The following is a 26000-nucleotide window of genomic DNA, read 5'->3' as shown; positions in this document are numbered from 1 at the left end:
AAATGAAAGATGTACTTTTTGTTTTCGAGGAAAAGCAGAGATGATCGAACATTTGATAGAGCTAACCAATTTATTTAGTAGTAATCCAGTGAAGCTAGATGTCAGAATTTTTATTTTATATTTGTCTTGTCAAATACTGAATTACCGTATAACTTTAGATGCTGTTTTGACATTAACCCCTTTGGAGCTGGGAGTTGGGATTTCCCAACATTAAACGTGAACACATTTCGCAGAAGCTTTTAGCATCGGATTATCTGGACATTCACACCTAGTGTGAGTGTTGTGACTAAGTGAACTTGTGGCAGAAGACCAAGCTTTAAGGGATTGTGGACTTGCAGACCCTGACGCATTATATTGTGTGAGTAATGTATAATTTTAAAACTTAAACAAATTGTGTATTTCAATAGAGGAGGACTTTTTGTTTTTTAAATGTAGCTCTTTTAGAAAACGATGAAAAGGATGAAGAGGATATGTCTCTGGATTCAGGGGATGAAATCTCACAAATAGAAGTATGCAGCAATTTTCATTCAGAAATATTGGAGAAAGAGACCAAAGGATCACGTGGAACAGATCAAAAAAAGAATATTCAAATTGAGTTGCAATCGTCTCTTGACTTGCAAAAAAGTTTATTCGAAGATGAGACTTATCAAATTGATTCTGCAGAGAGAGCTTCTATTGATAGAGTATGCTCTGAAGGAGAGAACAGTAATTCAGCTGAACAAGATTCATATAGCAACTTTCAGGTTTATCACAGTCAATTAAATATGTCCCATCAGTTTAGTCATTTTAATGTTCTCACTCATCAGACATTTTTGGGCACACCATATGCCCTTTCATCAAGTCAGACTCAAGAAAGTGAAAATGACTTTTTATCTGCTTATACTCAAAGCTTGGATAGAGAGAAATCTCCATCTCCATTAAGTTGGTGGAAAAGTGATTCTTGCAGGCCGTTTTCAAAACAGAAATAATTATAGTACTTTTTTTAATAGGTTGTTATGGACTTTTTCTGTTTCTTAAAAGTGAATTAACAATTTATATTTCTTTCTCTAAACAAAAGGTTTCTTTTCTTATGTTTTTTTTTCCCCCCTTATTTAAATCATGATGGCCTGTAACAGTTGAAGCCTCGGAAAATTGAAATAAATATATATATTTTTAACATATATTGTACTTGAATTATCTCATGTTGGCACTTCTAAGTTTTACACTTTATATGTCATCCGTACTTTGGCTTCAAATTGAAGCTTGTTTTATATATAAAACTAGGATATTTGCAAAAGGATAGTGCACAGTAGTGGCTTTACTTTTCTTTCTCTAATGTCAGGTTATCCCAAATACTTTTGCTGAAATGATGTATCAACTATTGTATTTATTTAAGCTTTTGTACAGTGTTTTTACACAGGTATAAGCCAGTGATGTTAATAAATATTTACAGGATTTTGGCTCAATACCTCAGGATTTATTGAACAAAGCAGTTTCATTTAGGTTATAAAACTATGTACTTAGGACTTAATACCAGGCAGCATTAATTTTTATCTTTAGACTTAACCATGTAATTTTGCCTGTTACTAAAATTTTGATCAAGCTTTTATTTTTTTTCAGTGCTTATGTGGTCCTTAGACTTAACCAAATTCAGTTTCATATTTCAAAAGATAGGCTTCTGTTTATTACAGGCAGTTTATTAACAGTTTGAAACCAACTTTGCTACAGGTTTTTAAATTGTTAGAAAAAAATGTATGTATATTTTTCAGGTGGTAAGTAAGCACTTAAGTGCTGCACCAAAGTACATGGTGGAGATAAAAATTTTCAATCCACATGTATTGGTTAAAAAAATGCTTCTTCATTACTAATACAAACTTGTAACTGTTTTTGAAAACTGTAGTTTCTACAATAAAAGTCATCAAAGGACTTAAAAAACCTTCCTCATAAGCCTAAGCTGAATCTGGGCTATTTTAGTAATGTTGGGACATCAGACCTTCCTTTGGCCACTAAAAGAACTTTAGGTCCTATTCTTCAAACTCTTTTTATAGAGTATAATAGATAAGTGGTGTTTCAATTAGTAAGCCTACATGTAAAGTGTGGAAGAACATTATCTGTAAACTCCAGGCTGTGTTAAGGTAAGTAGATAAATACCCACATTGTGACAGAGCAGGTAACTTTTTTTTAACTAAGCTTTTATGAAACTGTTTTATTGTTTTAAATACATAAAATATATACACAGCATTTTTCTACATAATGTACAAGTTTTAAATAAGCATTTAAAAAATAAATCTAGGCTACTTGTAAAAACACAGTTAAGCAACAATCACATTTTATAATTTGGAACATGAAGGATTTAATTTTCTACATTTAAAACGAAGAACTAAAATTCTCTTCTTGATTTGCAGCTAAAGGCATGAGATTAGTTTCCAACTCCCTTTGCTTCTGGAGAAGGCCCTGAAATCACATTGATTTGTTAGTAAAGTGTGCAAATTAACCCTATTCTATATTTACTTTGAAAACGTTTTCAATTTTTACACCAGACTTTCTCACTTGGATACTGTACTTACTATATATAGCTATTATAGATTTGTAAGACTGTCTTCATATTTTTAGCATAAAACCAATAGAGATGGCCTTCCTTAAAGAGATGCCACCCCTTACCTTTTCCTCAAATGTCTTAAAAAGACCATGAGTCTCCCTTCACATCCAGTGTATATGTTGACTGCATTAACCTTAGTGGCTGGCACAGGGCCCTGCTGAAATAAGACATGGTCACTATATAGATGAACGTATATGTATATTACATTCTTTCTCTTAACCTCACAACTTTTTGTCTCCTCTAAGCTAGAGTATGCTTGTCATTTTCAAAGGTAATGTAAGTAAAATCTGTGTGAATTACCGAGCTTGAGTTACAAAACTCAATCGAGGTGTAACTAATACTAACGTGTAAAAAGGCTAAAGGATTCTTGATAATCCTATATTAATGGGGGTGATTTTCTAGCTTTATAGGAAAAAAAAATTGTTAACACTTGAATCAACAACTTAAAATACAGGAGGCATTTGTAAATGACTGGACATGGAAAAGGTACTCCTAAAACTACAGTTTATTTGGGAAAAAACTATACTGTGAATCAAAACTAACTGCAAAAGCAGTTTTGTAAGTCATTATTTTTTAAAGCACAGCAACAGGTGTTTCTTCAAGGCTACCTGATAGAGAAAAGTTACAGACTTAAATATTGGATTTTTTACCTGAGCAAGATAAAGAGTCACAGTTGGTCTGGGAGAAAAAATCTGGTAAGATAATACATGTAATTTCACACTGAGTATATAGTGCTGTTTGGGTCTTGTGTCAATGTTCTGTTCTAAACACAGCCAACACATTCATTTTAAGAAATTGTGAACTGCATTACTAAGAAACCACAACTGTACTTATTTTCTGCCTTTGCTTTTAGGGCCTTATTGATCATGCTTTGCCATTTCAAATGTATGCATTTTCATTCAATAAAATTGTTTTAATACTCACGTCTCATGATTTCATGCTGGGAAGAAATACTCTTTGGCAATGCGAATCAAATCAAAAAGTCTTGTAACCAGTCAGGCTTAAGTAACTGCTTAGCCATTCTAACAGAGTCCTCCACCTACACTATGGTCACACCTACACTATCGAAAGGCTCATACCTGTCTCAGGTCTGATAGTCCCTTAAGGATTGCTTGTTGTCGATCCCTGTTTTTCACCAAGTTAGGATTAAGAAGTGGGTCCCTGAGATGGTCAGAGGTAAACAGCTCTTCTTCTAGGTCTGAGGTGAGACAGGATGTAAATGACAAAAATCAAATACATTTCTGATACTATGAAATAGCCCAATGCTATAATTTTCTAGGGGTTCATTAATTTATATCCTAGGAAAGCACCAAGTAAAACTTACATAATACATATTCAATACAAAATTTTATAGTTCACTCCAAAAGAGCGAAATCCTACCCCTCCTGGGATAAAGCTTATTAGTATTACTCATATACTAATTTGGATTTTGAATTCAGGGTGGGGATACATTTACTTACCATGTGCATTTTGGTACTGAGTATCCTGGGTTACAGGCCTAGACAACGGGGCCTCTGGATCCAGGTAATAAACCTCGTTGGTTCGGACATATGGAATAAAATGAAATGGATCAGAAATCCCAGGTGGTAATTCTGTGTGACTATGTCCTGAGATCAGATTCTCTCTTTCATAATTATTATTTTTCAGTGTCTGAGTTTGTTGCGTTCTGCTTTTCACTGCCAGAATTGGTGGCGACTGAGACCTGTATTTTCCCAAAAGCACAATAAAGGACTTAAGAAGCATTAATTGACAATTGTGTCTTTTATTTTAGATTAAGCATTTTCTACTCTTCAATCACATTTCAGTTTATTCTAAATGTACTTGTAACATCTTATGGAACACTATGTATAAAAGGCTTCAGTTTTCTGATAATTTTTCCTAAAATAGGCCAATAAAATGGGATTCATTTGGGAGTCACTACTACTAGCTGAGGATATACATATACAGACACAGTCTAGAACAGGGAGAAAGCTTCAATTTTACTAGCTTCTGAGGATCAGTGCTACCTAATTTGAGTCTAATGTTCATAATACAACTTTTAGCACCTGAAGTAAACTTCCTATTAGAGCCATGTTCAGAGACAACTCTAAACCAGATAGTTCATACACAAAAGCAGAGAATAAAAATCTAACTATTCTAAATTTCCCGTTGGTTAATCTCTCATTGCTAACCAGTCATTTTCCTCTTCTCTCAGTCCAAGGAGAATGTCTATTCCACTGTTGACATCTGGAAAATCAAAACTTTAAATCTGGAGCTAACAGAAAATGTCACATTCCTGCTTAGGCTGACCTTTATATCACATGGGAAGCATGAAGTAGCAATGAAAACCATAACATACCTTTCCCTGCTAAAACAATTAGTTCTCAGAGGCTCTTCTTCCTGTATGATGGACAGATGAATGTAGAAAGGAGTAAGCAACAGTATTTCCATATATCCCCACAAATAACTGTAGTGGTTTACTTGTTGTAATGTTTCTCAAACAATGATTTGAGCAACAGATACTAGGTAATAGGCTAGGTATTTCTCCAGTCAGAGAAACCAAACCAGTCATTCCTGACCTTGCCCATTACCCTCTGTCTGTACGGCTTCATTTCTCTCTCAGAGTGTTGGTTCAGATATTCACTGTCACTGTTTGGTTGTTTTAGTCTCTGTGTCTGATTCTTTCGCAACCTCCTGGACTTAGCCCCCCAGGCTCCTCTGTCCGTGGGATTTCCCAGGCAAGAATACTGGAGTGGGTTGCCATTCCCTTCAGGGGATCTTCCCACCCCAGGGATCAAACCCAGGTCTCCTGCATTGGCAGGCAGATTCTTTACCACTGAGCCACCTGGGAAGCTCTGTATGTACAGACTATAGAGAGTTTTGAATGAATATTTGAATAAAGAATACTATTCATCTATACAGGGTTTAAGTGTGAATTTTTTTCTGTGAAGGACAGATAGTAAACAGCTTTGTGAGCCGTGTGCTGTCTGTTGCAATTACTCTAATAAAACTCTTCTTGCAGCATGAAGTTGGCCACAGACAAAAGAATGAGCATGGATGTGTTCCTAAAATGCTGCATGTGCAACAGCAGGCCGCACTTACTACATCTGCAGCCTGCTTTTGCACAGAGTATTTATCCTATGGGCCATGGTTTGCTGACCCCTGGTGTAAACTAAAGCAAATTTCTAGAACTCTTATTCAAACCTAGAAAAGCCATGTCAAAACATGCATGTGAGGAACTGTAGTCTCATTCTAAAAACCTCAATGCATTTTTAAAAATATTTTTTAGACAGAACAGCTTTACCTTTCTGACTAGCTGCCGCCTGAAACTTGGCTCAGTTTCTTGATGAGACGAATGAAGAACTTCTGGTGAAGTGCCTCTATTTTGAGAGATTTGTCCAGAATTATTTCTTTCAATCAAATGAAGCAGTTCCATCTGCCTTCTTAGCTTTTTTTCTTCTCTCAGCTTTTGAAGTTGTTTAGGGTACTTTTCTGATGCTGGAATATACCTTCTCAGTGGCTTATTTATGTTCCAGTCAGGCCTTTTAGGACATTTCTTCATAAGTTTTGTTTGCTTCTCTGTTCTTGTGATCTGATTACACTGGTCATTATACCAACTGTTCTCTTTTTCTAAGTTGGCTTCTTTAATCTGACTTAATAGTTCTTGCTTGTTATTCTTAGTGTTAAACTCTTCATTAAATTCTGCAGCAATCTCAGGAGATGAACAATTTATAATTTCCCTTTCTGTTATCGATCCACAGTGTGATTCTGTATTGGTAAATACTCCTATATTTAAGTCATCTAAAAAAAAGTTGCAGGTGATTAATTTTTCTTCAAATTTTGTGGTAAAATACACATAATACAAAACTTACCCATCTTAACCATTTTTCAGAGGTATTAAAATTGCCCTCAAAAACTCTGTTTTGAAAATAAATTCTAAAGTTGTTGTAAAGCAGGGAGTTCAGCTCAGTGTTCTGTGTTGACCTAGAGGAGTGGGGTGGGGGAGGTGGGATGGAGGCTCAAGAGGGAGGAGACACCTACACACACATGGCCCCGTTCACCTCCTGGTTCAGCAGAGACTAATGCAACGTTGTAAAGCAATCATATTCCAATTAAAAAAAACCTCTATACCCACTAAACAACTTCCCCCTTCCTGCCACCTGGCGGCAACCACCTTCCTACCTTGTATGATTTTGACCACTATAAACACAAGTAGAATCTAAGGTATTTGTCTTTTTGTGACTTGTTTCAGTTAGCATAATGTCCTCAAGGATCATCCAAGCTGTAACATATGTCAGAATTTCCTCCCTTTTGTAAGTGTGAGTAATACGCCATTGTGTGTGTGTCTGTAGACACATACCCCATAACATTCCATTGTGTGTATACCACATTTTTATTCATTCATCTGTCACAGGACACCTGTGTTGCCTTGCCTCTGCCTTGGGCTATTCAAGACCTCACTTTTTTAGTTGTTTTGGGTATACACCCATAAGTGGGACTGCTGAACCATACAGTAATTGTATTTTAGATTTTCTAAGGCAGTGCTGCAGTTTGCCATAGCAGCTGCACCATTTTATATTCCCACCAATAAGGCACAAGTGTTCTGATTTCCCTGAATCTTTCACTAAACCCTTTTTAAGCGCACAGTTCAGTGGTATCGAGCACACCGATGAGGCCACACAAGTCCAGACCTACCAGCACCTCCCACAGACACCCTGCGCCCACTGCAGTAACTCCCCGTTCCACCCCCGTCCCAAACCCCAGCAACCACCACTCTACTATCCATACCTGAATTTGTTCATCCAACCCTAGATTCCTTGTACCAGTAAAACTATCTATATACAATATTTGTGCCTCCCTGCACAACTGCCCCCTCCCCTCAACTCCAGCTTATTTCACTCAGCATAAGGCCTTCAAGGGTCATTCAAGCTATAGCACATATCAGAATCTCAGATGATTCATTCTTAGCATCACATAATAGAGATCGTTTTTTACACCAAACTTCCAAACAGAATTGTCCTGGTTTTCACTTAGAAATGCAAGATTATAATTTTTAGGGAAATGTTGATTGCTACTGATAGTGCATTTCATGTATTTTTTTAATGTCTCACGTACCATCATGCTATGCCAGCAGACTATCCCTGAATTGCATATAACCTTTCACTTTTTTCCATTCTGAAAACAAGAAAAGTTCACCATTGGAAAAAAAGACATCTGAAATTTCCCTACAACTTATATAATGTTCATGATTATGTATATGCTCTACTGTCACAACAGCTGGTAGCCTCAAACTTACAAAGGCTATTTTTCCACATATGATTGAAATTTTAAATTCACAAGTAGCTAAGCAAAGGAGGTCTGGATTGCCCATTAAAAAAAAAAAAAAGTCCACTTACTAAGCTAAATGTGTTATTCCAGGCTAGAGCTGCCCAAGACTAATTCCTACTAGTAAGGCTGCCCAGCCCACATCACTCTCCTACTGGTATCATTTGCCACTTTAGACCCATTTACACCCTGCTCTCCTCTGCTCTCAGGGCGATTGGTAAGAACCTTATCAGTGGTTTTCTGGATCCTTGGGCTTCTGATTTTATCAAGAGTGTTCATATGCAGATTACAGGAAGGGAAAAGACTGAATTCAGGGTATTTATTCCACTGTCTCAATCCCTATGAGCTAATCTCAGGCTGACTACCTTTCCCAAAGGTCACAGTTCCCCTCAAAGTTACCTCTATCCAACACTTGTCTTCAACACTCCAGTTGCTACTAGCACCAGTCAAAGCATTACTGTTGTATTCCCTCACATCCACTCCCTTGAAAAGAATCCCTTTCTAAATAAGTCATCTTTAATTACTGATATTTGAGGACCCTGATGGATTACATTCCCTCAGAGTCACCCAGTGATAATATACATAATTTCACGGTCTTAAAAACTTAGTTTGACTTTAATTGATGTGTAGGATTTATATAACTTTGTTATTACTCTGGACATAGAGAAGGGACCAAACCAGATTCTTCACACTAAGAGCTAACTATAAAAAAAATACCAAGGGCTCATGAGCAGAATGATTTCAGATAACTAAGCAGGTTGCTTTAACCCTCTCTTCCTTTTTCAAATTCCCTTCTACTTTCCTGTAGAAGGGATGTGGGTAATCTCGTGTTATAATGAAGTAAGATCTAAGATTAACTGGCAGAAAATAGGGTTATGTAGAGAACGGATTTCTGTAAGACAGTACCAGCCAACTCCTATTTCCAGAGGAATATTACCCCCTACTTAATGGGGAGCCAAGCTGTTTTTTGTCTAAGTTACCAAAACCACAAATAACTGATAGCAGGGTCCACTGGTAATTAGTTTAAAAAGTGAAGGGCTCCAGGTGGGATGCATGAGACAAGTGCTCGGGCCTGGTGCACTGGGAAGACACAGAGGAATCGGGTGGAGAGGGAGGTGGGAGGGGGAATCGGGATGGGGAATACGTGTAAATCTATGGCTGATTCATATCAATGTATGACGAAACCCACTGAAATGTTGTGAAGTAATTAGCCTCCAACTAATAAAAAATTTAAAAAAAAAAAAAAAAAGTGAAGGGCTCTAGTTCAAGGTGGTACCTATGAAGATACTGAACTCACCTCCGATGGACACACTGAACCTACACATACATATGGAACAATTTCCTCCTAAAAGAAAACAAAAAAACCTAAAAAACTGGCTAGGCGACCCCTACATACTGGGCAAGTGAGAAAGCCCCACCATCAAAGCAGGTGAGAGAGGCTAAGCCACAATCAAGCTATAAACCCTGCCCCTGTGCTACAACCCACAACTGGGAGGGAACTCAAAACTCAAGAGCTTTCCTCCAAGGAACAAAGGGTTTGAACCCCACATTGAGCACCCCCACTTTTAAGATCTGCACAGAATAGATAATGCCCCAAAACATCTAACATGAAAACCAAAACTAGACTCAAAGCTATAGCAGAAGGGAGAAACAGCTCCTCAAGGGTCACCTACCCCTGGACCCAGCGCAGAGGCAGCCGATCACAACCAGATATGAAGGAAGCGCATTTAAAATTAGGTTAAAAAAAAAAAAATCAGTTGAAGCGTTGGCCCAAGGGGTAGGCATGTAACTTAACACATCTGCGGGCTTGCTGGAATACTCTCACAGTGAGGGTGTGGAAAGAGGCTGGTGGGCGTCACCTTTTAATTCAACAACAACAACAACACTAGACCTGTTATTTCCACCTTGCTGCCCCTGCCCTATCACACTCCCAAGCTTCAAGGGGGGTGGCGGGGGCATCTCAGCACTCTCCCTCCCCCTTGTCCTAGCTGGTGCATGCCATCTTCACCCTCTCCCTTGACCCCAGGTCACAGAGCCAGTATCTCCTGGCAGGGAACTTCTGCAAGCACCTGCGGCCCTGGTTTCTGCAGCTGTTGCCCAGGGGCTGCCCCCTGACAGACTGGCTCCGGAGGCCAGGGTCCCATGAAACTGTAACAATCAGAGAAATAGCTCTTGACAGAGTATCAACCCCAAGGACACTGCATAAATAGCAAGCTGAAACAAACCCCCAGTCTTTCTGAAAAAGATTCCTACTTGCTTTTCCAGAAGGTTCAGCCTGAAGGAAAGGCTTGAGTTTGGCACACATCGAGGGGCCTATGGACAAGCTCTCAGGAATGGAGGTCGTTAGATAAAATCTTTACATTTTTCCTCTGCCTTATGCCAGCAAGGCAGCGTTTCCCAAAAAGTTTATACACTTGGATGGTGTCCCAAGTTTTGCAGGTGCCACCAGGGGACATCTCTACAGCACCCTATTCTCGCAGCCAAGGGCTTCTGCTTGCAGTTCCCACAGGACTGTAACCAATGGGGCTTGTGTTCCAGGTCTCATGAGACTAAAACAACTGAAGAGACGATTACTGGCAGGTTACTGACCACAGAGCACTGGACAAACAGAACTGAAACACACACACTCTCACCTCTGCATGAAAACGGCCTAGGGGCAGGCCTCCGGTCTGCACTCGCCCAGAGTCCTGCTGAGCTCCTCACAGAGGCCCGTCTCACAGCTACCCCTGCCTCACTGCAGCCTGCTGCTGTCGCCCAGGAAAGAGCTCTACACTTGCTTGGAGCCCCAATCTGTTCTACTGACAGTGTAAGCATTATGGTATATACCCGAAACTAATGTTATGTGTCAATTATATCTCAATTCCACATTTTAGAACAAGATAAAATGTTACTGGAAGTTATTTTTTTTAAAGTACTTTAAAAAAGAAATTTCCTGGACATATAGGAGGAGGGCTGAAAGGATTCCTAGTAAGCCTATGAAAATGACACCCAACATGAGTATTACTTAATTACTTATGTAAAAATTTAAAAGCAGCACAGGAAAAGATGCTTAATGTCAGCAGTCATGATGAGAGAGCACTTCACAACCATGAGAATGAGTACAAGCGAGGAGATAAAGAAATCGGAACCTTCATACATCAACTGGTGGGAATGTAAAATGGTATGGCTGCTTTGGAAGACAGTTTAGTAATTCTTCAAAACTTTAAACATACAATTACTCTATGACTTTGCAATGCTACTCTTCTCCCCCAAGAGGCCAAAAATTTATGTCTACACAAAAATTTGTACAGTAAGGCTCACAGCAGCGTATTTCTAATAGCCAAAAAGTGGAAGCAAATGTCAACTGATGAAGGAATAAAAACAAAATATGGTGGTATATGCATAAAATGGAAAACTGTTCAGTGATAAAAAGAATGAAGCACTTGCTGTCATATATTACAATACAGATGAACCTTAAAACATGCTAAGTGAAAGAATCCAGACAGAAAAGATTTCAATCATATGGAATGTCCAGAATAGACAAATCTAGAGAGACAGAAAGTAGTCTGGTGGTTGCCCAGGAATAGAAAGGAAGAAGGAAATGGAGAACGACTGTTGATGGGTACAGGGTTTCTTTTTAGAGTGGTAAAAATGTTCTAAAAAATAACTATGGTGGTGGCTGTACAACTCTGAATATAAAAACTGAATTGTATCCTTTAAAAGACACTGAATTGTATCCTTTAAAGGGGTTAATTTAATGCTATGTAAATTATATCTTAATAAAGCTGCTATAGCAAAATTAAAAACCAAGAGATACCTTCATTTTCTAACTCTTACTTGAAAACCTTAAATTCCTTTAAATTTTAAACTTTAAATTAATTTAAATTGTGATTTTAAGTAAATTTTAAGCCAAATCACAATTTATCAACCAATACCTGTCTGCACACCAGTGTCCTTCCTGGGAGAAGCTGTCGAGTTGATATATGTATTCATTTTACCGCTCACTTTATCCAAGCCATGTCTTGAGTTTGCAGTGTTGTTAGTAGATGCATTATATTCCACTTGTATGGTATCAACTGGCAAGAGAAATAAGTCATCTGATAAAATGATAGCAGCAAGTAAATACACATAAGACTTTTAATTTAATCAAGTAGTGTAAACACTGCAACAAAAATTTAGAAGAGCTAGCCTAAAGTTTCTCATAAAAAGTTATCAACATTTTTATCCCTTACTTAATGGACAACTCTGTACAAATGGGTACAAAAGTATACATTTTACCTATTGTGAGGAAAATGTTAAGAAAATGTATGTGAAAAGATACTGAAAAGTACAGCATTATTTAGTTCTCCTCTTAATGCAATTTCCCAAGTAAGCATTATAAAATAACATTAGTTCAAAGTCTGAAATTCCTTAACAAGTGTTTAAAGGTATTAAAAAGAGGCAATTCTCAATCTTCAAAAAATACTATAATTATACATAACATTCCAGTTGTGCTTACTGCCAAGATTTTGAATTAATCTAGAAGTGTCATGTCCCTTTTGAGCCAATTCTCGGATTCTCTGCTCTTGTTTCAGTCTCTGTGCCAGCTCCTGCGCTCTCTGCATCGTCTGGAACAGCTTATTCGTCTGTAGAGTCATCATTTCCTATCAATGTTGAAGTGTACAAAGTTATTAAATACAATTATCAAACACGTACAGACGTGACTATTCTCTCTCAGTAATAATTAATAATTTTCTAAGTTCCTACTATATGCCAGGCACTATTTAAGAAACTGAGAAGAGCAGCCAACAGAACAAAGTTCCTTCCTTTTTGGAGCTCATATTTTACTGATAAGAACAGATACTACACTTGATCTTAGCCAAAAGGCCGAGAGGCGATGGAGCTCATATTTTAGTATCTTTTTCTACGGCTGTATTAGACTACAAACACAAAAACTCTTTCACCCACTCAAGATTATACTAATAAAGTTTCCAAAGCTTCTAAAACCAAAGGTCAACTCCATAATTTTATTAAAGTTAAAAGAAAACTGGAGAGGCCAGAAAGTTTATTTGAGTTTCTTCATGTTACAAAAAATCACAAACTTTTTGGCAACCCACTAGATAATTAAGAACTAATACTCAAGATTAAAAAAAAAATAAAAATAAAAAAATAAAAAAAAAAGAACTAATACTCAAGATTTATAGCCATTTTTTACAATTCAAGCAAATAACTTTTTTTTTTCATGTAGTAGTTATTTCATAGATGTAGTTGGCTCAGCATATTCTATGTATCCAAATCAAAACCTAAACCATTTGTACATTCATCAGCTAATTCTGAAGCAAAGGTTGCAAGCGGGAACTGGCAAGAAGAGGCAAGCTCTCGACGCCACCATGCCACCTCCCAGCTCCAGGGCAAGTGCTGTATGATCTATTCTGTAAATCTCATGAACCTTTGGCAATTGAACATCACTGTATAACCTGCTGTTTGTCAGGCCCACTCAAACACAGCACTTGATATCACCATACCTATGCAGTCTGTACCACTTGCTATAGAGGTTCTCCTACTCTTTTTAACAGATTTTTAATTAGCACAGAGGAATCCTCTAACATAGCAACAGACTCTATCATCAATCCCAGCCAGTCATTCTGCAAGTAAATGCTCCTGTTCACAAATGAACAGACAGAAAGCCCAATCGTTTCTCTTAACATATCTAGAAATCTATTAATAATCATTGCTTAGGAAACACTTCAAAATTAAGCATATGGAAAATTTTTGTTTTATGTTGTAATAACTCATCTTGACCTCCCCTCTCCTCAGAGCAGAAAAAAAAATAGCATCTGTGAAAAAATATTTTGAAAAAATAAAAGCTCCAGCTTTCTACTTATAAAACCTTCTTTATACAAAGCTTTAATGTTTCTGCATATAGCTTCACCATTTCAAAATACATGCAAATATTCTGGTTATTTTTTCTTTAAAAACAAACCCACTTTTACTTTAAAATGTCACAGTTAGGATACAAATAACCTACTTCCTTTTGTTTTTGCTTAAGTATGTCTTCCTCATACTGTTTCTGCATCTCTTCTCGTTCCCGGGCTAGGCGACGCTCCTCCTCTTGTTCCTCCTTCTTTCTCTGCTCTTCTTCGAGCTGCTTCTTCTTGCGCTTCTCTTCTACCTGAGCAGTGATAGCTTTCTACTCATAAACAGTAACATAAATCACTGTCATAAATTTTAAAAATTCACACAGCATTTTTCTGGTGTTTCAAAATGTTCATCAATATAGAGAAGGCAGTATATAAATGAGTTAAGTTAGAACGTCAAGTTAAATTAGAAAGTCAGGTTTTTCCCATCTCCCACCGGTCAAGTTCTACATGCCTTTTCTTTAACCCCAGGAGGGCTCTTAGAAGAACTAAGAGAAAACCAACTGAGGGAAGAATCTCAGTGTTTAACATAGTGCCTGGTAAAAATAGCAGATGCTCTATAAATGTCTGCTTCACTTAATTGTTAACTACATGAACTAAGCCAAATTCTTCACACAGTAGACATTTTAAAGAATTATTAGACATTCAAGTCCCTTTGGTATTAGACTAAAATTAGGGTAGAATTTTAATCTTAGTTTCCTTTCTTATATTATCTGCTAAATTTCTTAATCATAATTTTACCTCAAGCCTTTATATATATTTTCCCCTTTCAAAGACCCAATTCTCACCCTGAACAGAATTCAGAAGAACTGAAGGGGGAAAAAAAACCCCAACTTAATACTTAATAGATTAATACTTAAACAGATTCAGTATTATTTCAGATACACAACCTATACATTAAAGACCTTCTCTCTTGGAAGGCAGGTGGCTGTAATATGTGATATTATCTAATTCTCAACATGAGTATAATTCTAATATAATGCCAGTTGGTGTAGGGATTAGAGGTAATCACAGGATTGTGCAAAGCTTGTGCTGTAAAGTTATACCAAAATTTAATTTCCATTCACTTAGGTATCTAGGCCATGAATACTAACTATCAAGGCAAAGAACAACATTTTACAATGCAATACCTGATGTTCTAACTGCTTTTGTCGCCTCCTGTCTCGTTCCTCAATCTGAGCTGGGTCCAAAAGAGCAGTCATAGAACGGAGAAAGCTGGCAAGATAGATATATTAGCTACTTAAAACCCACAAAGGTGGGTTTAACAAAGTACTAACTCATTTTTGTTTGAAATACATCATTTCTACTTTTGTTTTTCGATAGGCAAGAAGTATATTAATATAGGATACTTAAAAGAGATCCAAGTGGGAAGGCAAGGGAGCTCTACCGAGTCATTGCTACTATAAATAAAAATAGGAAACTGAAAACAGTTAAGATATACACAAACAACAGCCCTAAAAGAAAGCACACAGACTTTCTTAATCATCAGTAAATACTGGAGACTGAACTTACTTCGTTTTCTGAATGTTTGCCACAGCCACATCTCTAGCAGGCCTCACTGCATGCTCCTCCTCTGAAGGTTCCATCTGGCTTCCGACGGCAGGTGTAGAAAGACTGCTGAGATCAGCCAGCTCCTGCGAGTCCGGAGAGACACACGAGTACTCCGGTGGTTTCTGCGCTGACCGGGACGACAGTCGAGACTGAGAACCAGGACAGTTCTTTAAGGAATCAAAATGCACCGCCCATCTGTCATGTTCCTCACCCTAATCACGACAAACGAGAATTGCTAACAACTTTAATGACTTCTTACATTTAAAATCCCAAATGACAAATAACAAAATTTCTAAAAGTCACCACACAGCAAAATAAGCATCATGAAAATTAACAAAACTGCATTCTGTATTGATTCCACATACATTGAGATAGCTAAGCTTAGAGAATATGAAAAAATCAAAGAATTAAGAAATGTCTAACAAGTTACAAGAAACTATGCAAAATCGCACTTACTAAATTCATTCAAAAAAGGTTCACAAGAGCAAATGTGGAATAATTTAAATATTCTAATCTTGTCATGCAGTTTTAGGATACTTTTAAGTTTATGATTAAAGATGTTTCATTTTTTTTCCTGTATACCCAATGAAACTTTATAAATTACCATTGAGGATGTAATTTTCTCCTCTGCCTTTTTTTGCCGGTCATCTTCTATTTGCTTGTTCAACTCTTCGATCCATTTTCTCTGCTGGTCTTGTCTCACAGCACTGAAAGGGTGCTCCAGCAGTACTGCTTCCTAAACAACAGTCATCAATACCATTAAAAGTTTACATTTCTTTTCCTAATCACTTTATCTTTTACAAATCTTTCCAAAGAATTTATATAGATTTAATGTCGTAATGTATTTATTTCTAAGAGATGCAACAATTTTAAACAAAAAAACTCAAGTATACAAGGAGCCCTCATAGTCAACAAGAGTCTGAAATGCAGTGAAGTGAAGTCGCTCAGTCGTGTCCGACTCTTTGTGACCCCATGGACTGTAGCCTACCAGGCTCCTCAGTCCATGTAATTTCCCAGGCAAGAGTACTGGAGTGGGTTGCCATTTCCTTCTCCAGGGGATCTTCCCAACCCAGGGATTGAACCCAGGTATCCCACATTGCAGGCAGACGCTTTACCATCTGAGCCACCAGGGGGACAGTACTTGGGTGCAATCTCAAAAACAACCGAACAATCTCAGTTCATTTCCAAGGCAAATCATTCAACATCATAGTAATCCAAGTCTATGCTTCAACCACTGATGCTGAAGAAGCTAAAGTTGACCAAGTCTATGAAGACCTCCAATACCTTCTAGAACTAATACCAAAAGCAGATGTCCTTTTCATCATAGGGGATTAGAATGCAAAAGCAGGAAGAGACACCTAGAATAAAGGCAAGTTTGGCCTTGGAGTACAAAATAAAGCACAGCAAAGGCTAATAGAGTTTTGTCAAAAGAACACACTGGTCATAGCAAACATCCTTTTTCAACAACAGAAGAGACAACTCTACATGTGGACATCACCAAGTGGTCAACATTAAAATCAGAGTGATTATGTTCTTTGCAGCTGAAGAGAGAAGCTCTATATAGACAGCAAAAACAAGACCTGGAGCTGACTGTGGCTCATTCCATTAGCTCCTTTGAATAACTCAGGCTCAAATTGAAGAAAAGTATGGAAAATCAGTAAGCCATTCAGGTATGACCTAAATCAAATCCCTTATGATTACACAGTGGAAGTGAGGAATAGATTCAAGGGATTAGATCTGTTAGAGTGCCTGAAGAACTGTAGATGGAGGTTCATAACACTGTACAGAAGGCAATGATCAAAACCATCGCAAAGGAAAAGAAACATAAGAAGGCAAAGTGGCTGTATGAGGAGGATTTACAAACAGCTGAGGAAAAAAGAGAAGTGAAAGGCCACGGAGAAAGAGAAAATTATACCCAACTGAATGCAGAGTCCCAGAGAATAGGAAGGAGTGATAAGAAGGCCTTCTAAAATTGAATAATGTAAAGAAACGGAGGAAAACAATAGAAGGGGAAAGACTAGAGATCACTTCAAGAAAGTTGGCGATATCAAGGGAGCATTTCATGCAAGGATGGGCATGATGAAGGACAAAACCGGTATGGACCTAAAAGAAGGAGAAGAGATTAAGAAGAGGTGGCAACTATACAAGAAAGGTCTTAATGACCCAGATAACCACGATGGTATGATCTTCACCTAGAGCAGGACACTCTGCAATGTAAAGTCAAGTGAGCCTTAGGAAGCATTACTACGAACAAAGCTAAAGGAAGTGATGGAATTCTAGCTGAGCTATTGTAAATCCTAGAAAATGATGCTGTTACAGTGCTCCACTCAGTATGTTGGCAATTTTGGAAAACTCAGTAGTGGTCAAAGGGCTGGAAAAGGTCAGTTTTCATTCCAATTCCAGAGAAAGGCAATGCCAAAGAATGTTCAAACTACTGTATAACTATGCTCAATTCACATGCTAGCAAGGTTATGTTCAAAATCTTTCAAGCTAGAGAAATTCCAGAAGTACAAGCTGGGTTTTGAAGAGCAGAGGAACCACAGATCAAATTGTCAACATTTGTTGGATCATGGAGAAAGCAAGAGAATTCCAGAAAAATATCTACTTCTGCTTCCTCAACTACACTAAAGCTTTTGTGTGGATCACAGCAAACTATGGAAAATTCTTAAGGAGATCAGAGTACCAGACCACCTTACCTGTATCCTGGGAAACCTGTATGCAGGTCAAGATGCAAGAGTTAGAACCATGTTGCCCGACATGGGCAACAGACTGGTCCAACATGGAAAAGAAGTATGTCAAAGCTGTATATTGTCACCCTGCTTATTTAACTTCTATGCAGAATACATCATGCAAAATGCCAGGTTGGATGAATCACTAGCTGGAATCAAGACTGCGGGGAGAAATATCAACAACTTCAGATATGCATTTCACTAATGGCAGAAAGTGAAGAGAAACTAAAGAACCTCTTGATGAAGGTGAAAGAGGTGAGTGAAAAAGTTGGATTGAAACTCATCATTAAAAAAACTAACATTATGGCATCCAGTTCTATCACTTCATAGCAAATAGGGAAAAAGTGGAAACAGTGGCAGATGTTATTTTCTTGGGCTCCAAAATCACTGCAGACATTGATCGCAGCCATGAAATTAAAAAGAAGCTTGCTCCTTGGAAGAAAAGCTATGACAAAACCTAGACAGTGTATTAAAAAACAGAGTCATCACTTTGCTGACAAAGGTCTGTATAGTCAAAGTTATGGCTTTTCCAGTAGTCATGTACAGATGTGAGAACTGGACCATAAAGAAGGCTGAGCACTAGAGAACTGATGCTATCCTATTGTAGTACTGAAGAAGACCCCTGAGAGTTTGCAAGGAGATCAAACCAGTTAATCTTAAAAGATATCAATCCTCAATATTCATTGGAAGAACCACTGCTAAAGCTGAAGTTCCAACACTTCGGCCACGTGATGCCAAGAGCTGATTCACTGCAAAAGATCCTGATGCTGGGAAAGAGTGAAGGCAGACGGAGAAGGGGGAACAGAGGGTAAGATGGTTAGTTATTATCACCGATTCAATAGACATGAATTTGAGCAAACTCCGAGAGATAGTAGGACAGAGGAATCTGGTATGCTACAGTCCATGGTGTTGCAGAGTTGGACACAACTTAGCAACTAAAAAGCAATACAAGTCAATTTTTCAGAATGATATTTTTAACACATACTGCCAGGATATAACTAAGAGTAAGGAAAGGAAATTTTCTAAGGAAAATTCTAAATTTCTAATAAAAATAGAAAATTCTCCAAAACAACTACAGATTTTAAAATTTCTAGCCTAATATAGTCTCATTTGCTTTGAAAGGAAATTACTAATAATCTGAATAGATGACTACTGTTTACACCTGGCTTCAGAATACAAAAACACTGCTTCTGGACCAAGAGTCAGGAGGATATACAGAGCCAGCTGCTTTCTCTTTTGAATCATAATGTCTCTCGGTATATTTTTTCCCCCCATTTCTGCTGTGACAGCTCTATCAAGATCTATGATACTCAATAAGAAAAATACATTGTGTCCAGAATAAGTCCCTGAATTTTATGAAAAAACAAAAACAAAAAACAGCAGCAGAAAAGTTTACTGTTGTTTTTAACTTAGGAGAGTTTACTATGCTTTAACAAAAAAGAAAAGGATATATTCTACTCAAACCGTCTTGAAAGGCAAAAGTTATGCAACGAAACATTCTGTTACATGACATAACTACAGGACATAATTTTAAAAATAGTTTGACAGGATAACATAATGGAGATATACCTTACAATTACTTTCTGTCCATATTTTCATCAGAAATAATGGCAAAGCTCAAAGTTTACAACCAAGTGCCTTGATCAAAGGAAATACTTAAACAAAAAGGAAAAATCTTAGTATCTCAGATGCTCCCACACATTTTTAAACAGAAAAAACCATCCTATTTATTTAAGTCTAAAAAAACTACTCAAAAGGAGCTGTATCTTCAGGTAAGTGATTTAACAATTCTATTTTTAGAAATGTTATTTTAGAGATCAGACTGGGGGTGGGGGGAAGGGCCCTTTGAACTCTCTTTAAAAAATTCACAGGGTGGCCCAGTGGTTAGGACTCCATGCTTTCATTGCCAAGGGAGCAGGTTCAATCCCTGGTCAGGGAACTAAGATCCCACAAGCAGAGCAAAGTGGCCAAGAAAACAAAAACAAAACAAAAAAATTCACAACAAATGGCATGAATCATCATAGAATCCTATAAGTTTCTTAAGTCTGATGTAACTAGATTTGGTTTCAAATTTTGGTGAAGTCTCAAATTACTCAAAAATAAGACACAAGTCAAAATACCTTTGAAAATTCTCAAAATCCTAAGTGTTTCATATATATATGTCTTATATTTACAAGCCTGTAGAAGATTTAATAATCAGTTCTTCTAATTCAGTCTTCAATGTCTTACTCAAGGATGTCTTACAAAGCCATTACCATTCACTTGCTTGCCACCTAATTAAGTCATTTCACTTCTTCAACTGAGTAGAAAACTCTTTATTTCTTTCTTTTTTGAAACTTTGCCCCAAGGTGCATTCAGGTAGAAGAATGAAACTATAAAGGTCTGGGGAAAGGGAGAGGTGGTAGATAAATGAAATTTTTTTTTTTTTTTTATATAATTATGGCTGCATTGAGTCTTTGTTGCTGCATGCAGGCTTTCTCTAGTTATGGTAAGTGCGGCCTACTCTTCATTGTGGTGCACAGGCTTCTCACTGCTGTGGCTTTTCTTGTTGCGGAGCATGGGCTCTGGGCACACAGGCTTCAGTAATTATGGCCTACAGGCTTAGCTGCTTTGCAGCACGTGAAATCTACCCAGACCAGGGATCAAACCCCTGTCTCCTGCACTGGCAGGCAGATTCTTAACTACTAGACCACAAGGGAGGTCCTGAAGTCGCACAATTACTGAGCTCATGTTAGTTGAAATTGAGTAAGACAGATAAAGGCAAAATACAAGACATAGTATGTAACAAATGTGTTCTGATGATTATCTAGCACCTCCCTTCTGTTAATTCTTCCATATATCTAAGGAAAGAAATTTCTTTTTCTAGGCTCATCCACTTTTTCAATTTCTCTCCTTCACATTAATGACCTGAGATTTTCCTTCTTTCCCCTACATAAAAACTGCTTTTTAAAACACCTATTTTGAGCCTATTCTTAACTGACAGCCTTGAATGAAAACTCATTTTCATAGGTACTCAATACACACTTCCCCACAAACAGTTCCTAAAGTAAATTTTTAGCTACCTTCAAGTCATTCTATGTTAGAAAATGTTAGTCTTACTAAAATAAATGCTGAATGAATGGCAGGTATATCAGAACTGAAAGTTAGAGTTTCCAAATGGTCACCTAGACACACACAGTGCTGTTTCATTTAATCCTCTCCTTAAAGCACACCTGGAAAAGAATAATCAGCGGTGACTTTGCCAGAAGAGTCCTGCTTGTTGTCAGTGTATGATTCCAAGTCCAGACACCAGGAGCCTCTTACTTGAGACACTTCTGTTCACCTACTCATCTTGTCTACTCAGTAGGCATAAAAGGCATTCTTCTGGAGGGTGGGTAGTTTCAGGACACTGAGCTAGAAAGAACCAGATCTTCCAAGAGGAAGAGCAGCACAACTAAGAGCTACATACAGACATTTGGGGGGTGAGGGGTGGGAGGGGCACAAAGCACTTTGAACTTCAATGTTACTTTAGAATCCTCTGAAACAGGGCTCTAGAGTTTCCTTCCTTCCTTCTACTTTCTTTGGGTTTAACTGTTACAGTTCTTTCTCTAACTTCTTCAAATGAATATTTAGATCTTTGATGTTTTGCTTTCAGTCTTTTCTTTTCCAAGAAATGCATTTAAACCTATAAATTTCCCTGTAAGTACAGGAAGCTCATATTTTTTCATAAATGACATTTTCATTATCATTCAGCTCAAAACATTTTCTGTGAGTTTCTCCTTCTTTCACTTAGAAGAATATTGCTTAAATATCAAACATTTGGAAACAAATGTTTCTAAACATTTGTTTGGAAATGTATCAAACATTTTCTTATTATCATTTATTACTGATACCTGGCTTAATTCCACTGTGATCAGAAAACATATCTGTGTAATTTGAATCTATGAAATTTGTTGAAACTTTATGGCCAAGCAAACAATTAATTCTTACATTTAATTTGTAAAATATTTTGCCCATAGATTCTTTGGGTTTTCCATATAAATGACAAATTACTACAATTTTATTTTTTCCTTTCCAGTTCTTAAGACTTTAATTTCTTTTCTTGCTATACTGGTTAGGACCATCAATAACAAATAGTAATAATAATTGTCATCTTACTTCATTTTTAATTTAAAAAGAATACTACTAAAATATCTCATTCAGCATGATGTCTGCTATAGTTTTTTAAATTTTCAATTGGAAATTCCTTCTAATCTAACTGCCTGAAATATTTTCCTTAATGAACTGGTTTCGAGTTTTATCAAATGCTTTTCATATATCTACTGAGCTGTTTCATTTTATTATGTTACAATGGTATACTATACTTGTGGATTTTTAAAAAATCTGCTTTACTACCTATCATGAATCTATCTTAATCATGATATATTACCTTTTCATACACTGTCAAATTTTACTTGCTAATATATAATTTCTGTGTGTATATCCATGGGTGAAATAAACCTAATTTTCCTTTTTTTTGTTATTTTTCTGGCTTTTAACATCAAGTTTATACTGGGCTTACAGAATGAATAGGGGACCATTTCAAATTTCTACTGCCTAGAAATCTGATTAAATTTGGGACTTATTTCCTTAAAGTTAGATAGAAACTGTCAGTAAAACCATGTGGTCATTTATTTCCCTTATGGTAAGATGCTTTTCTTTCTTTTTTTTAAAACCCAGATCTACCATTACTTTAACCAGGAGTATGCAAGCTTTCTACTACTTTTTAAGTCAGCTGTAAGTTACAATTTTTCCAGCCATTTACTCACTTCATCTAACTTTTCATAATTATTAACTTACTAATGATTCTCTCTCTACCTGCAATGCCATTTTTATTCATTACATGTTTCACTGACTGGTACCCTTATTTTCTTTCCCTTTTTTTAATCTTTAAATTTAAGTAAAACCAACTTGCAACACTATGTTAGTTCCACGTGCACAATAGTGATTCAATGTATCTATATATTACAAAATGATCACAATAAGTCTTGTTACCATCTGTCACCATGCAAAGTTATTAAAATATTACTGACTATATTACCTATGCTATATATTTTATCCCCATGACTCACTTATTTTTTAACTGTAAGTTTATACCTCTTAATTTTTCTTACCTATTTCACTTATCCCGCCACCCTCTATATTCCTCCCTTCTGGCATTACCACTTGTTTATCCTCTGTATCTGTGAGACTGTTTGCTTTATTATGTTCTATCCATTTGTTTTCTAGATTCCACATGTAATTGAAATCATATTTGTCTTTCTCTGAGTGACTTCACTTAGCATTAATACCTTCTAGGTCCATTCATGTTTTCACAAACAACAGGATTTCATTTGTTTTTATGGCTGAATGCATAAACCAAATCTTTTTCCATTCATCTATTGATAGACACTTAGGTTGCTTCTATATCTTCCCTACAGTAATCAATGCTAAAATGAACATAGGGTGCAGCATATATCTTTCTGATTTAGTGGGATTTTTCCAGAGGGGAAAAAAACCAGAAATAGAACTGCTGGGTTGTACAGTATGAACGTTCAGTTTTTAATTTTTAGAGCAACCTCCATACTGTTTTTCATAATGGCTATGCCACTTTAGATTCCCACCACCACGCAGGGCTGGTGTTATGGGAAACCGGCATACACAATGACTCCAGTGCTCCCTTCCACCTGTTCAGTTGCTGTCAATACCAAGTTCTGCCTCTTACTCTAAAGAGGAATTCACAGGCATATGAAGTATGTAGTATACTTCTTGGATCCTAACAGGCCGTCAAACAATTCAACTTCCTTGTTTAATTATTAAATCTTTCTGACAAGGCAAAGAGACCCGATCAGTTGTTAGTCTTTTTTTGGCTACGCAGCGTGTGGGAACTCAGTTCCGTGACTGGCACTGAACTCGTGCAGAGGCAGCAAGGAGTCCTAACCACTGGACCATCAGGGAATCCTCCCCACTCAGTCTTCAAAAATGAAGAGGGCTTTTTCCATAAAGTTCAATTTTGGAGGACTGAAACGGGGATCTGCAGATTCCAAGACTGCCCTGTATAGAGAGGCAAAGGGAAGCTTTAGCTAGGACTGGCTCATTCTGGTTAGGCTATGGTATTTATTTCTTCTGAAATTAGGCCGTCGGTGTATTCGGACAAGGTTATAACTCAGACAAAACCCATTTCTATTGTGGAAAGGGCTTCATAATTCACAAACACTCTCCCCAGGATTCTAAAGTAACCAGACAACAGATGGAATATAAAGGTTCTATGCATCCCATTTTTATTCTACTGTGTTGTGACATGCTGTTAAGAGTCCCAAACAAGATAAATCCTAGGTGAAACACATCAAGACACATATTAATCAAACTAACAAAAATTAAATACAAAAAAAAAAAAAAACCCACGAAAAGCAGCAAGGGAAAAGCAAAAAATAACATACAAGGGAATCCCCATAAGGCTATCAGCTAATTGTTCAGGAAAAACTCTGCAGGCCAGAAAGGAGAGGCAGAATATATTTAAAGTGATGAAAGCGGAAAAACCTACAACCAAGATTCCTCTACCCAGCAAGGATCTCATTCAAATTTAATGGAGAAATCAAAAGCCTTACAGACAAGCAAAAGCTCAGAATTCAGCACTACCATGCTAGCCTTTAAACAAACGCTAAAGGAACTTCTCTAGGCAGAAAACACAAGAGAATTAAAAAAAACCCACAAAACCAAACCCAAAACAATTAAGAAAATGGCAACAGGAATGTATACATCAGTAATTTCTTTAACTGTAAATGGATCAAATGCCCCAACCAATTGACACAGACTGGCTGAATGGATACTAAACAAAACCTGTGTATAGCCTACCTACAGGAGACCCACTTCAGACACATACAGACTAAAAGGGGGTGGAAAAAGATACTCCATGCATATGGAAATCAAAAGAAAGCTGGAGCAGCAACATTCTTTCTTTTTTTTTTTTTTAGCAATATTCTTATCAGACAAAATAGCCTAAAATAAAAACTGCCACAAGAGATAAGGACACTACATACTGATCAAGGAATCAATTCAAGAAGAAGATATAATTTTTCTATCTTTTATATATAAATTTATACTTGTAAATATTTATGCATCTAACATAGGAGCATCTCAATACATAAAGCAAATGCTAACAACCCTAGAAGGAAAAACTGACAGTAACACAATAATCGTGGGGGACTTTAACACCCCACTTACTCCAGTGGACACATCATTCAGGCAGAAACCAATGAAACACAAGCTTTAAATGACACAATAGACGAGATAGATTTAATTGCTATTTATAGGACATTACATGTGAAAGCAGAAGAATACGCCTTCTTCTCAAAAGCACATGGAACATTCTTCATGATCGACTATATCTTGAGTCACAAATCAAGCCTTGGAAAACCTAAGAAAACTGAAATTTTATCAAGCATCTTTCCAACCACAATGCTATGAGATTAAAAATCAATTGCAGGGGAAAAAAACCTGTAAAACACACACACACACGGAGGCTAAACGGAGGAAGAATATTACGATGTGTGATGCTATAAATAACCGAGTGATCACTACAGAAATTAAAGAGGAAATGAAAAAAATACACAGAAACAAATGACAATGAAATGACACTGACGATGATCCAAAACCTATGGGACCCAGCAAAAGCAGTTCTAAGAGAAAAGTTTATAGCAATTCAATCTCACCTCAAGAAACAAGAAAAATCTCAAATAAACAATCTAATCTTATGCCTAAAGCAACTAGAGAAAGAAGAACAAGGAAAACCCAGTCAGTAGAAGAAAAGAAATCATAAAGATCAGAGCAGAAATAAATGAAACAGAAACAAAGAAAACAGTAGCAAAGATCAATAAAAACAAAAGTTGGTTCTTAGAGAAGATTAAACAAAACTGATAAAACTTTAGCCAGACTCAAGAAAAAAAAAAGAGGAATTAAATTAAT

At 37.0% G+C, this 26000-nt stretch overlaps 2 protein-coding genes and 1 pseudogene across 11 annotated transcripts in view; 1 reads left to right on the top strand and 2 right to left on the bottom strand.

Moving 5' to 3' along the window:
• TASOR (transcription activation suppressor) overlaps nt 1-3497 on the top strand; it is a 48358-nt gene extending 44861 nt beyond the window's left edge. For 2 of the 4 annotated variants that reach the window (XM_043443569.1, XM_043443568.1), the window contains exon 24: nt 436-3497. In XM_043443569.1, coding sequence (XP_043299504.1) covers nt 436-968 — 533 coding nt within the window. In that variant the 3' untranslated portion in view covers nt 969-3497. Of the gene's footprint in view, nt 1-158 lie in introns of all 4 variants that reach the window. The other 2 variants (XM_043443571.1, XM_043443570.1) reach the window with 1 other exon arrangement.
• CCDC66 (coiled-coil domain containing 66) overlaps nt 2155-26000 on the bottom strand; it is a 50446-nt gene continuing 26600 nt past the window's right edge. For 4 of the 7 annotated variants that reach the window (XM_043443572.1, XM_043443577.1, XM_043443576.1 and 1 more), the window contains 11 exons: nt 15914-16045; nt 15271-15521; nt 14889-14973; nt 13869-14030; nt 12360-12504; nt 11797-11937; nt 5862-6358; nt 4917-4957; nt 4039-4280; nt 3658-3776; nt 2155-2433 (listed from right to left, as the gene is read on the bottom strand). In XM_043443572.1, the coding sequence (XP_043299507.1) occupies nt 2347-2433; nt 3658-3776; nt 4039-4280; nt 4917-4957; nt 5862-6358; nt 11797-11937; nt 12360-12504; nt 13869-14030; nt 14889-14973; nt 15271-15521; nt 15914-16045 (1902 nt within the window). In that variant the 3' untranslated portion in view covers nt 2155-2346. The remainder of the gene's footprint in view (nt 2434-3657; nt 3777-4038; nt 4281-4916; nt 4958-5861; nt 6359-11796; nt 11938-12359; nt 12505-13868; nt 14031-14888; nt 14974-15270; nt 15522-15913; nt 16046-26000) is intronic. The other 3 variants (XM_043443573.1, XM_043443574.1, XM_043443575.1) reach the window with 3 other exon arrangements.
• On the bottom strand, nt 12580-12739 carry LOC122425239 (annotated as a pseudogene).

The sequence above is a fragment of the Cervus canadensis genome, chromosome 22 (genome assembly GCF_019320065.1).
Source record: "Cervus canadensis isolate Bull #8, Minnesota chromosome 22, ASM1932006v1, whole genome shotgun sequence".
Lineage (NCBI taxonomy): Eukaryota > Metazoa > Chordata > Mammalia > Artiodactyla > Cervidae > Cervus > Cervus canadensis.
Note: the sequence above shows the minus strand (reverse complement) of the source record. Positions and strands in the feature narration are given on the sequence as shown.